The sequence below is a fragment of the Ischnura elegans genome, chromosome 7 (assembly GCF_921293095.1).
Source record: "Ischnura elegans chromosome 7, ioIscEleg1.1, whole genome shotgun sequence".
NCBI classification, from domain to species: Eukaryota; Metazoa; Arthropoda; class Insecta; order Odonata; family Coenagrionidae; genus Ischnura; species Ischnura elegans.
In genome coordinates, this window is record NC_060252.1 from 112785918 (window position 1) to 112800197 (window position 14280).

Consider the following 14280-nt stretch of genomic DNA (forward strand, 5'->3'; position numbering starts at 1 on the left):
CTCTGGATACCTTTTAATTTTTACACCAAAATTCGACATTCGGCAGGTGACATTCCTGATCGCGTATATTTCGCATGTTATTCAAAAAAGACAAAAGACAAACGACATTCGGTTGATATTTCGTGCAATATCATTGCTGAAGGTGAATTAAACAGCACTCAAACGAAAAAATTCAATTAGAAAGAAGATCTTACTAGTTTTATTGAAAGCTATTTGATGATGTCTAGTCAACTTTTTTGAAAAATCTCTCCAATGAAGGCTTTCTTCTTCTCTTGATGAAGGAGCCTATAGCAGGCAGTCCCTCTCTCAAATAAATCACCTAGATTAGACTCAACTACCAACAATTCCCTTCATTGTATACGTTCGTATTGTTCGCATATACTGCCATTTGAAATAATTGAATGTTGGGATGCGCACTAAACATCACGGGAATTCAAAATAATTACATACCCACGTCCGAAAGTCCAAATTTAGCGTACGGAAGCCAAGTAAAAGGTGTCAATTTTGAACGTACGAAAGTGTGCATTGTACGAAAGTCGAGGACCGCCTGTATACACTTATTATTATGCATTGGACAATGAACCAGATCGTTTTTCATTTAGGTTTGCACGGAAAGTTTGATATAAGTGAGCTGTCATAAGCCTTTTAAACTGGTAAATGTTATTAACCTTAACAATGTAATCAGGGATATCATTCCATATTCTCATTGATGTATTTAGAGGGGATTGCAGGAACGAGTTTGTTCTGCATTTTGGTATTTTAAAACGTCTCCGCGCCCTAACAATCCTGTCACAATTGCTAATGTTGACCATTACTCTTTCATATGAATAATCAGGAGTTTTGCTTGACAATAAATTAAACAAAAATAGAATACTTTAACTTTTTTCGTTCTTCAAGTTTTAGCCACTCGATCTTTAAGTTATAAGGAGTAATGTGTTCATGTAATGCCACATTTAACATACACCAGCGTTTAACAATATTTGCATTTTATTAGACAATTCATTAGTTAGATCAGGCATTACCAGCGAGCAATACTAAATATGAGGAAGGTACAACGATTGAATCAACTTTTTGCGCAATTCAAGAGGTATTAAATGCTTAAAATGCTTAAGCTGTGCCAACGTTTTATAACACTTATTTGAAATATGTGCTACTTGTTCCTCCCAAATTAGTACATTGTTAAGAGTAACTCCTAAGTTTTTAACAGACTGAGAGTATTGAATTTCAAAGCCGTCAACACAATTTTAGGTAATGCATCAAAATTAAGTTTATTAATAAATTGTGGGGCGCCAATTATAATCCCTTTCGTTTTTAGAGGATTAATTTTCAACAAATTTTCACGTGACCAATTACAAATACGGCTGATATCGTCATTTACTTTTTCAATGCCTTTAAGCAGGTGAATTGGATGGCAGCGGAGATATATTTGTAAATCATCCGCATATAATTGATACATAGAATGAATTAAGGAACAAGGCAAATCCTTAATAAAAATCGTGAAAAGTAGGGGGCCAAGGATTGACCCCTGCGGCACACCACAAGAAACATTAGAAAAACTAGAGAGTTGGCCATCACTACCTTTAACTGCTTGTTTTCTCTCTGACAAATAAGATTTAAACCATTTTAGAACAGGTACAGAGAATCCAAGTTTTTTCATTTTGAGTAGGAGGAGGTCATGATTGACACAGTCGAAGGCCTTGCTAAAGTCAAAGAGTACCAAAATAGTAACTTCCTTATTATCTTTGCCGACACGGATATCTTCTGTTACTCTTATGAGAGCAGTTTGAGTACTGTGGGTTCTGCGAAAACCAGATTGATATTTATCGATAAGATTCCTTTCTGCTAAAAATTCAATTGTTGAGTTGTACCCAAACCTTTCTAGTGGCTTAGATAAAGTACACAACAAAGACATTGGGTGAAAGTGAGAGAGTTCAGTGGGATTGTGGTTTTTTTTGATGGGTTTGATTACAGCCGTTTTCCAGCTGACGGGAAAGGATGAATAGTTTAGGAAACAATTGTAAATATGTAATATCACTGGGAAAACTACTGGCAGAATATTTTTTAGCGTTTTGTTGTCTAACCCATCTATTCCGGCTGAATTTGATTTGATGCAACAAAAATAATTCAACATGAGTTCAGGAGTAAAATAAGGAAAATAAAAGAGGTTATCACCGAACTCCTGATTATCTCTTGGGTTAGTATAGCTGGAAACAAGGGGGCGTGGACCTGTCCCTGACAGGCTGGAGGAGCTGATGTTAAGTGAGTCAAGAAAATATGCGTTTAAGAATGGGTATCTTAAGGGTAAAAAATTTCATGGCGCAGTCATATGGTCACGCTTCGCCCTCTGCAGTATGCTCTGCGTACCCCCGTACGCGATAGCATCAGTTCCGAACTTCACCTCGTACGAGTGGTTCCCTACTTTCCAGGGTGGCTGGACTTCGAACCACCGAGTGTTTTCCATGTGGGTTTAATAAAGTCAGGTTTCATTTTCTCTAGTTTAATTTTATTCGTCTTCGGACCATGGCCCCTCCGAAGAAACTACCGTATAAGCGTGTGTAAGAGGCGCACACGTGTAAGAGGCGCACCCCTATTTTGAGGAAGGAAGCTTTAAAGAAAAAAAAAATTTGCGGCATTTTTTTTATTCTATCGTGCGGTGTTGCAGACGTATGTCTGGAATTTCGACAGTTATCGAAATTTCCTCTTTCAGTACTATTTGAAAGAGGAAATTTTGATGACTGTGGCGGTAATAGCGGCATAAGAGGGAGTAGAAAGAGTTCCAATCCTCTCTTCGCGTACCCCATCGCTCTACGTTGCTTGTCCTACTCATGAACAATTTTGTTTAAAAGCTCTCGCAGGAGTATTGCAATAGAATTGCAGCCGTTGAAAATTTTAAGGCAAAACACGACAGGCACATAGCATAAACCTTCCCAAGAGATTGGACAACAATCGGGGCAATCTGAGCGCCGTAGGATAATGACCACGTCGTAGATTTAAGGCCCCTTGCACACGCACCGATTTTGGACGGCCGGTAAAATATCGGCCGTCCACATTCCAATAGTGAACAATGGGAGAGCATTGGAGCTTGCACACGTACCGAACACGCGCCGGCACCGGCAAAATGCCGGTTAGCTGCCGGCCATTGTCACTGTGGATCGCCGGTGCCGGCTCAAAAACATAGCAACTTATCGTTTGACCGGTAAAAATCCGGCGTGAGTGCAAGCATCGCTTCGCCGGTAAAATATCAGCCAATATTTTACCGGCCGTCCAAAATCGGTATGTGTGCAAGAGACCTGACGGAACTACACTCGGCCCTCCATCAGCCAATGCCTCTGCCGTTTTTTTCCTTTCCGAGACTCCACAGGAAAATAGGAAATTATTATTATTATTATTATAGGAAACAGGGGACCAATAGAAACGTGTTTCATCCCTACCCCATCTCATCAACTGACCTTTTTCAGTCTACCAGGTTCAATTCTCCGAGTTTCTGGAGGTCAAATGCTAGGTGAGTCACCTTCTGAGCTCGAAGATATCTTGATATCTTTCAGCAATTGTATGACACGCACGAGGCTCTAAGAAGAATTAGACCTAACGCGACGTATATCTGACAGCATTTAAGTTTTTTGAGCTCTAATTGATTGACACAAAGATTTATAGCTAAAACAAGGCTACTAATATTCAGCATAGTCCTAACAGCACAATTTCGGAAGAAACAAGCGTAGCATTAGCGCTTTCAAACAAGACGAGACGGACTGGAAACTTAAGGCAACGCAATCTGCGTACATCACATTGCTGCGTCTTCGCCCCTTCGCTTTAAAGGCAACGACGTCACATGCAAGATCGGACGTGTTCTTCCCTTGCTCCTTCGCTCATAGCCTCGTAGCTTGAAACACGGAGGGGAGGGAGCGTGCTCCTTCCCCTCGACCTCTCCTTCAGCGCTAGTCCAACAATGAACATACTCGTTTGAATTTTTTAAACCGTAGGTTTTGACACCAATATAATTTTCAGGTTCAAAAATCCTCATATTAGCGTCTGAAGATAATTTTTGAAAAATCGGGGGCTCAGCGCAATGGAAATTGCTCGGAAAGACAGATGTTCACTATTAACCAGGTATGTCCTTCAAAACTACGCGTTTCTATACGTTAGATAAGCGATTACTACATGCAGTATAAATGCCGTGGGATGCTCACTCGTGGCAGTAAATTTAGCGCGCGTTCCGGAGCGAATCACCCCGCGCGATCTTTTCAATGTTCACCTCTGGGGTACCGACGTGACGGCGCGATGCTTACAAGAAATTCAAACAGGTGCATTTTAAAAATACGTCACTAAGGGAGAAACTCCCCTGCCTGCCGCTTAATTTTGACCCAGGGTTTCAGATGACTGACTCACGCTAAAAACCAAGGCCACTCAGTTCCCCTTGGACTTGCGCCCGGCAGGGAAGGGGGGGGGAAGATAAGAAGTTTGTGTAAGAGGCGCACCCCCATTTTTGGCTGCAATGTCTGGGAAAAAAGGTGCGCCTCTTACATGCGCTTATACGGTATTGAGAACTTTAAGAGATGGACTGAAAATAATTGAACATGAAGAAAAGAATCAGGGCTAGATGCGCGTGAATATTGCAGAGCGCCTGGGGTTGTCCGCTAGCACATGACGGTAGGGGTGGGGGTAGAGTGAGCTACCTGGAGAAAGCAAGTAGAGATATGAAGGCGAAGATCCAGATGGGCGTGCCACTGACGATTAACGCAACATTGTTCACGCTTTACACACTACCTCAATTATATTAAAAATGTATTCATTGGAAAGGAACAATTCAAGTAATAGACTATTTTTGGCGTTCGTCATCCATCTCACAACCAGTCACTGTGCCGGCGAATGCGGTTGTTTTAGGCACAACATGCACATTGCTCTCGTGAATATGTGTACTGGAAATGGTGTTTGATGGATAAGAATTTTTACATCAGACTGAAATCCATAATAGCAGTGTAAATGCCGAGTGGAGAGCAAACATTTTTTTAGTGAGGTGGCGTTTTTCTTCAGAATGTTGAAAGAGATATGGGTCAAATCAACAATATGACCTATGTGTCTTGATAAAGTACTACTATTCCTGTTATTATCTAAAATATTGTTTGAAACCTTTAATGAATATCTTAATTATTTGCCAAAATCCTGCATTTCCTGGGACATAGGCAACCTAGCAAAAAATAAAGCATTGATCGTTTTTCCGCATTCATTTTATAATCATATCGTTATTAGGAAAAAAAATTTTCTCCTAGTGGAGTTCCAAAAAAGGATGGTAGTTTTAGAATCGTGTTCGTCTTAGATTTGTGCTAATACGTTGTATGAAATTGTTTTTCGATTTATTATGTTCTATAAACAATTTTCATAAAATATTTCCCGTTAAATAAGAGAGAATCAATTTATTATATTCTGTAAACAATTTAAATAAAATATTTTCCGTTAAATAAGAATGATTGGGGTGGGGGAAATTCGGTTACTGTGCAGTAATAACAACGTGCGCAAAAAACAGTCTTTCGGCGAGGAATTGAAAAAGGACCTCGGGTGTCCGGACGGAAGAAGGTCCGAAGGGTATTCGGCGTCCAGGCAAGAGTGCGGTTGGGCTGGTCCTTTAGTCGGCCCTGAATTTTGCAAACGATAGATCACGTCATAACTGATATCACTTTTCATTGCGGCGTTAACATTCACAGCGTTTGCCGCGTACATTAATTTTCTGTTGATATATGGCCAGTGATTTTCTTATTGTTGGCTTATTAACGGACCGTGAATTTAGCGAAATTGTGACTGTGAAAACCTGGAAAAAACCGTGAAAACGTGAAAAATAACCGTGAAAACCTGGAAAAAGCCGTGAATTTCATTATTCAGGTAGAGTGGGAACCCTGTGACAATTTGCTATAGTGAGTGTTTATTTGAGCACCTCGATGTGTTGTTTTATCAAGGTTACACTGTATCTGGTTTAGATGCTCAATATCATTTTGCAGTTATAGGAATTGTTTTTCATGTCATATCTCATCTATAATATGAGTCTTCAATGAGTTCCTTTTGCAATCAGCTGGCTGAGAATTTTGTTTTGAGTGAGTCTAGGACTCCTTTGTCCTATTTTTCTCTTTGAAAAATTGAATATTTTATAGCATGATCCTTTTATTGTTGAGAACTTTTCTCAAACATTTCAGAGTTTTTGTGGAGAACATGGATGAATTTCATGTGATGTTTGATGGTTTTTTACATCAGAGTTTAAAGTCTTCCCACCTGAAATATTATCTATCCCTGGTGCCTTGTTATTTCGCAGGTCTCTTATTGCGGCATCTTATTCCGATCCCAAGAAGTCATTCTTTTGCCCTTATAATGTCTCATGTTTTCCTTTTCTACTAAACATTCCTCTTGAATAATTTTTGTACCAAGTTTGTTTCAGTTGTTTAACTCTTCCAGCTGCTCTTAAAATCTCTTCCCTTTGTCTTCATTTGCAGTCAAAATACATATTTCCATCCTTCAGTTCCTCATTCAGGGTTCCCACTCAACCTTGAAAACCTTAAAACTGTGAATTAGCCGTGAATTTCATGTACAGTGAGTCCTCATTCTACGTCACCCTGTTTAACGTCATTTCGCGATAACGTCACGAAAATTTTGAGATCGTCATTCGTTTATTGCACCTTCGCTTCGCGATAACGTCAAGTCTTTTAAATTTGGCGTGAGAAAAAAGGCAAAGCGGCAGGCATTGCGGGTTGTTCGTTTTGTTGGGCGGCAAAACATTCAGTCTAAACAAAGTGTAAAACGGTGTGTTTATTGTTAATTGTGATTATGGTTTTAGCAAATTTTCTGCAAAATGAATTCTTACATAGGTGCGCAAGGTTTCACTTGACATGATGGTTTTCAGGAACCTAAAAAGTGAATTCAAGGCATTTTTCTGTGTAGAACTCTGAGTTTTTGTCGTCACTTTTTTCGCCGATTTCACTATAATTTTGGTTCCTGTAATTGCGACGATGTTTCAGTGATGATGATGCCCAGCTGACGCTCGCCCGGGCGACCACCATAGCGAAGCCGAAAAGCAAATGTGGGAAGATACAAAAATGGAGAAGGATTTACGTCACTGCTGCTATTGTCGTCAATGAAGACAGGATCTCGTATTTATGCCATAGTTTGGCATTCCCATCGTAAAAAATGCCCCTGATATGATACGCTAAAATTTTTTCGCATAGGTATTGTGAGGTCTAGGAGCAGATATTCACTTTTTACATTGTTTCTTATGGGATATTATGTTTCGATAAACGTCATTTCGTTTATCGTCACATTTTTCAGGAACGGTAAGTGACATTAAACGAGGACTCACTGTACCGTGAAAAAACCTGGAAATAGCCCTGAATTTCGTCATAAAACCTTAAAAATGTCTCAATCTTGGTTTTACGATCGTAGGACAACAATTGACAGATTAAAAGAAAAATGGATATTTTGGTCATATTTCAATGTTAGTCACGTGCAGACATGGCCACAGATTCATTTGCACAAGGATATTCGAAGCGCAGTTATTTGTCCGAGTGCTATGATGACACAATGACTGGTAACCAAAGTGTACATGAACAATCGCAAACATTCAGACTCTTCTTAACTTCCCTGGCACCTGGTCCCACCAATTTCTCACTCACAACCTTTCGCCAGAGCTGAATTTTGCAAACGTTATGTGACGTCAGAAGAGATAGCTTTTCGATTGCTACATTTGCATTCACGGTGTCTGTGGCGTTTGTTACATTTTTAGTGAACGTGAGCCGATGATTGTTACGTGATCAATATTTCTGCCTAAAATGGTTTATCTACAAACCGTGAATTTGAAGACATTTAGACCGTGAAAACAGTCTGGAAAAAACAGTGAATTTTATAATTTAGACTGAGTGGGAACCCTGTCATTATTCTAAAGAACACTTCCACCTTCCTTTGTACGAGGTTTTTTTTGCACATCCTGGAATAGGTCCATCATCCACGAACACGCTTCTCTTGCTTTCCTCACCTTGCAACAAATCTTTTTCCTCGTTATCGTATAATATGCCTGTTCCTCCTCAGTTTTTGCATTCTTAGTCTTTCTACATTCTTCAATGGCGTCAAGGGCCTCACATGTGATCTATCCTCCGCTGATTTCTGTGTCAGATTAAACCTATTTTAGTCTACATTCTGTATTGAAATGCACGTTGATGTTGATGCTTCTTTAATATATCTCTACTTCCCTTGTGCTATTTTCTTATTTCTTGAATTTAGCCTATGTGGAATGGAATGCATCATTGATCTATTTCTATTTGATGCATATTTTGGACGTATTTTCTTCCAGTTTGGATGGAACAGAGACAAATTTGCCCCCTGCATTCACTCGTTTCATCGTCGCCCAATGCAAAGAGATTTCCCGCCAGTGCATTGAGCCGCCCATTTTCAAGAAGGGCAAGAAGCCGCCGCCGCAGCAGCAGCAGCCCTTCCAGCCAAAGCCATCGCTTGAACCTGTCGTGTCTTTCCTTGTGGGGCAGCTACGCCTCTTCCCCAAGGAGCGGTGCCAGTTTTGCAAAAACCAATGTCTCCCCTCTGATCCCTCAGTAAGGAGATATCCCTATATTGTTTCCCTTATTTTTGCAATGTTCTTGTTAACCTTAACTCATATTATTATTATTATTATTACTACAGTAATGGATGAATTATGGCTTTGTTAACCACTTTAAATGAAATGCCAATTTCTTTGGATTAACGGATTAAACTTCCTTTTAAGAACATTTTTAAATTTTCATTTTTTGCAATAGATTATTTCAATTTTATATCAAATGATTGTTTAAATCATTTTTTATCTCATTTATATTGTCAGGGCATATGTTGGACATCTTTGTCAATATTGGCTCCTTTATCTTAAGTTTTAAAATTAAGCATCTGAGAAAATAATGAGGTAAAATATTCAAATTTTAGATATGTACTTTGAAATGTTGACAGGCTTATACTGTATTTACAAACATTGCTTTATATACTACATAGTATTTATATGTATCTGTGTTCCTCGTGGGGGAAAATGCTTAGCAAATAGTGACCAAAATGTATATGTTCTGATTCACATGAGCATAGCCTTTTTAAACATAAATTTGTCTTTAAAATCGGGGGACAGAAGTTAGGCTTGGTAGGTGCATACAATATCATTAAGTGTTTCTCGAAGTCGTGCCGAGTTCTCATGCAGGTTGCTGAGGAAGAGGAAGGGAAAAGGTCAAGGAAATTATTGTGTATACCCCCAAAAACGAACAAAGCTGAATTAAAATCAAATTAGACTGTTCACCAGAAATTGATAATAAAATATAAAATATTAAATCAAAGACATTACGTTAAATTGTTTGTTAATACATTGACCTTAATTTCAGGCTCAAAGAAATTTAAACCTACCATTATTATACATTTGTAATCAAGGCGGTGGTAACAATGCTTATGTATTTGAGCGTTGAGTGTGCATTGAGCAAGCCTTTAGTTGCACTGCTTTTCTAATTCTTGTCTTTCATATCGTCTTATCTTTATGACAATAGACTTTTTTTTTGGAAGAAAGAAAGGAAATGAAAAGTAACTTCCTGTTCTCTTTATTTTTAAAGAAAGTTGAAGTCAACGAATCTGCTGACCAGCATGTGGAAAGAATTTATTGTGGCCATCTATTCCATTTATGCTGCCTTATCACGTACATGAAGACCCCTCCATTCAAAGGTGAGTGACCTGACCACTTGAAAATCCTTCACAGAATGATAAAATATGTGGCTGGGTGCAGGGCACATTGTGAAGTAGGTATTAACTATATTGGCTTTCACTAGGGATGGTCGGATCAGATACGTCGGATCCAAATATCCGCGGATATTGTCCTTCATTGGATCCTGAGTCGCGAAGACATTGGATCTGGATCCGAAATTTTAAATAAGAGCTTCAGTGAATGCAACGCCACATAAGGGTTGAAAGAGTTCCGATTCTCCCTTTGAATGTGCCGTCGCATGCGATTCTTGTGCTACTCATGAATCGTTTTGTTTGAAAGCTCTCGCAGAGGTTACGTAGCAGAATTTCAGCCATGGAAAATAAAAAAGGCAAACAAACACAAATGAAAAAACGACTTCGTTTTCTTCCACTAATTTATTTTGACGGTACGACATGTTTCGACCTTGAGCGGTCATTTAAGAGTACAAAATTTGTCAAAAGTCGGGTAAATTTATACCAGGAAGGGACTTGAGAAGGTTGGAGGGGGAAGTGGGTGTTAGGAGGGGGGGAGGGGGTAATGGGTGGCGGTTATGGTGAGGGATGGGAAAACCACTGCGAGGACAGTGCAAGGGTCATTAGTAAAGGATTAGGGTGGATGTGGGTTATCAGTAGGTGTGGGGACACCATTGAACGTAAAAAAGGCAAAATAGGACTAGCACATAGTGTGACTCTTCCCAAGAGATTGAACAATAATCGGGGAATCTCAGCGTCGTAGGATAATAACCACGTCAAAAGTACCGTATAAGCAAGTGTAAGAGGCACACCTTTTTTCCCAGAAATTGCAGCCGAAAATGGGGGTGCGCCTCTTACACAAACTTCTTATCTTCCCCCCTCCCCTCCACTGGTCACAAGTCCAAGTGGAACTGAGTGGCCTTGGTTTTCAGCGTGAGTCAGTCATCGAAAAACCAAGGTCAAAAACAAGCGGGAGGTTGGGGAGTTTCTCACTTAGAATTAGTGACGTATTTTTACAATGCTCCTGTTTGCGTTTCTTACTCGTAAGCATTGCGCCGTCACGTGAACATGGAAAAGATAGCGCGGAGTATTTTGCTGTGGAGGGCACGCTAAATTTACTGCTATGTGCTACCAGTGGCATACTGCAGCATTTATACTGCATATAGTAATGGCTTATCAAACGTAGAGAAACGCGCAGTTTTAAAGGACAATACCTGGTCAGTAGGCCGGCCCTTATTTTTCAGAATTGCGAAAAGTTATGTTTTCCTGGTCTCAAAATGATCCAAATGATGTTTATATTCACGTGTTAAAATTTGGTTACTTTAAAATAACGGCAACCCATTCCCCAAGGGCCCTAAGTACTGAGGACCCTCAATTGAGGATTTTGGGGCCGAAAAAGCACTATTTCTATGAGAAACGTAAAAGTAAAGTTCTTTAGGGTAGATTTTCTGTTTGTTTTGACCTATCTCTAAGCGTGTAGGAGATATCGTCAGTCGTAATGCAATCCCCCCCCCAGGGCACCACCCCGCACCGTGGCACCGCTGAGGTACCACTTACTACAGACTCCCCCTCAAACCCCTCCCCTCCCTCGGCAAAGACTTTGCTCCTGATGACAAGATTTACATGCTAGTGGTACAGTATTGAATAGGTTGTTCCTCTTGTGTCGTGATTAATGTTGTTAAAGCCTATAATGTCAATTTTAACCCTTCAACGCCGTCCTATGTACTGGGTACCAACCCCTTAAACCTTGATTTTTTGCCACCAAACGGCCGCAAACCATTCCAGCAGGCTTTGTTCCAAAGTGCTTTTTATGTACAAAATATTATAAGCATGTGATAGAAATATGTCTATGAATAATAAAGGAATGAAGGGAAAGAGCAGGGCTTCCAGGGCTCCAACAGTAGATAGAACTGATGATTTATTACATTCTATATACAATTTTAATAAATATTTTCGGCGATCTCAGAAAGATTGGCTAAGGGAAATTTGGTTACTGTGCGTTAATAACAACGTGGGCAAAAAACAATCCCTCGGCGAGGAATTAAAAAAGTACTTCCGGTGTTCAGACGAAAGAAGGTCCTAAGGGCATTCGCATATTTAAAGGAGGCCATGGTATTTGGCGTCCGGGCAAGAGCACGATTGGGTTGGGCCTTTCGTTGGCCCTGAATTTTCCAAACGTTGACGTCATAACAGATATCACTTTTCATTGCTGCGTTGACATTCACGGCATATGTCGCGTACGTTAATTTTTAGTTAATATACGGCCGGTGATTATCTTATTGTTGACTTGTAAACGGACCATGAATTTGACGACATTGAGACCGTGAAAACCTGAAAAAAACCGTGAATTTCATTATTTAGGTAGAGTGGGAACCCTGGATAGGTTCCCGATTGACTCGAACTCAATCCGTTTCCGACGCCACCAATCCTATGAGACTCTGAAACACCCTGCAGAAGAAATTGATGGATTACAAGATTTTATCTGCATGTAAAAAGACGTAAAATAATATTTACATTGATATGAATATACATTCTGCTTTGCATACAATGTAATACATTGGGTGGATCAGTGGGTTGCCAGGAATTTCGTTTGGTGAGGGGAGTTTAAAATCAGGAAGACAATTTTTGATAACATGATGCAAAGTAGAGGGTTTTAACCTTTTCCACTCGGGTGTCGAGTGACACTCGACATAGCCTAGCTCACTACCAACTCGCGTGTCGAGTGTCACTCGACACGCGCTATTTTCCATTATTTTAATTTGTTACGTTCTCATTTTATTTGTATATAAATGTTAATACATTTTTGATAATGTACACCTGGATTGGGCAATAAGTTTAGAGTATAAATCGTAATATTTTTCAGAATATCATATTTTCTTTACACCATCAACCATGAGGATTCTTGGCCATGGAGGGCCTTGGTTCTAATTTTTGTACACACGCCGATCGTTCTCTTTATCCTTCAAATCGCCGGAAATAGCCTGAAAAATAAGCATATTTGTTGTAGTGCATAATTCCAATGTTACATATACCATTATCATGTATCGGGATGTGTGCCTTCTTTTATTTTGTTGAATATTTTATTCAAATATCAATTGTATCGTATCTCTTACTATCATATATTTCTGAGCAAGCCACATGTGTACATAAGGTGTGATACTGACACAAATTGCAAAAGGTAATCGTTATTCGGAGTGACGGCGAGCTTTGCCGAATCAGATTTTTTTATTGCGTGCCCCCCAGAGCGGGGCTGAAATAGATACTTTTTGTTTGCCTGTATATTATTCCGAGAGCACACCGAATACGATACGCTCGCTGCTTGAATGACTCATTTCTATTACTTGATTATTTTGTATACATTTTTCACATTTGTTTCGTTACTATTTCAACACACTCCCTTTATGACACCTTATAAATGGGAACTGAATCCTTCACAGAGGTAGTCGTTTGTAGTTCCTATCCCAGAACTCAACGCCCTATTGGCCATGGAAAAGTTCAGCAAATTTGTTGATGAAATTCTTTGTGAAAGCAATGACAGTGAGTTTTACTTTGGAAGTGAAGATATATCCGGAAGTAGTTCTAGTGATGAAGGTGGATTATCCAACAATCATAAATCTACACAAGTTGAACCTGTTGCCGGTCCTAGTAAACCTGCAAAAAGGAGGAATTGCCGATTTCATCAGCAGGAACTGACATAAAGTGACAGTGAAAGTGACACCCAAGTTGCACATAAAAAACGTAAAAAACTACAAAGAATTGTTTATTCTAGTGACAGTGTAGATGAGTCCGAAAGCGATGACGTTGATATTCAAAGTGAAAAACTAACGCCAAAATGGATTGATGTCAGTGTGAATGACCAATCTCCGAAAAGGTATCCCTTCTCCACTGGACAAGTGTGCGTTGGTCCACAGGTTCCCGGTGACTGTGTGAAGCCCATTGAATTTTTTCAGTTGTTTTTTACGGACGCCTTGATAGAAAGCATAGCCTGTGAAACAAATATCTATGCTAAGAGTAAACTTCACAATAGGATACTAGCCAAGAGATCAACTTGGAATAGTTGGACTGACGTCACCGCTAAGGAAATAAAGGCATTTCTCGGCATTATATTCAACATGGGCATTATTCATCAACCAAATATACAGGATTATTGGTCACTAGAGTTTGTCTCTCATGTACCATTTTTTCGTGCAATCTTCACAAGGGAAAGGTTTTTGCAAATATTTTGGATGCTACATCTAAAAAATGAAAAAGCGGGGATAAATGATACAAGAACCAGAAAAGAGAAGGTCAGCTCATTTTTGAATTATTTAGATATGAAGTTCAGAGAGAAATTCTGTCCAGGGCGCGAGATAGCCATTGATGAGTCTGTTGTGGGTTTCAAGGGCAAGGTGCGCTTCATTACGTACAACCCCAAAAAACCCACCAAATGGGGAATTCGTATCTATGTCCTCGCAGATTCCCAATGTGGTTACATCTATTCTTTTGTTCCTTACTTCGGTTCTGTAACATCTGACTCCCTTGCTAGATCTGATCTACCATTTACTTCAAAAATTGTTCTAGAACTTTATGGCAGATTGA

General features: G+C 39.6%; 1 protein-coding gene across 1 annotated transcript in view; it reads left to right on the forward strand.

The window, feature by feature from the left end:
• The window catches only part of LOC124162189, a 37295-nt gene that overhangs the window by 17997 nt on the left and 5018 nt on the right, over nucleotides 1-14280 (forward strand). The window contains exons 4-5 of the mRNA XM_046538625.1: nucleotides 8324-8579; nucleotides 9603-9711. Of these exons, the coding sequence (XP_046394581.1) occupies nucleotides 8324-8579; nucleotides 9603-9711 (365 nt within the window). The remainder of the gene's footprint in view (nucleotides 1-8323; nucleotides 8580-9602; nucleotides 9712-14280) is intronic.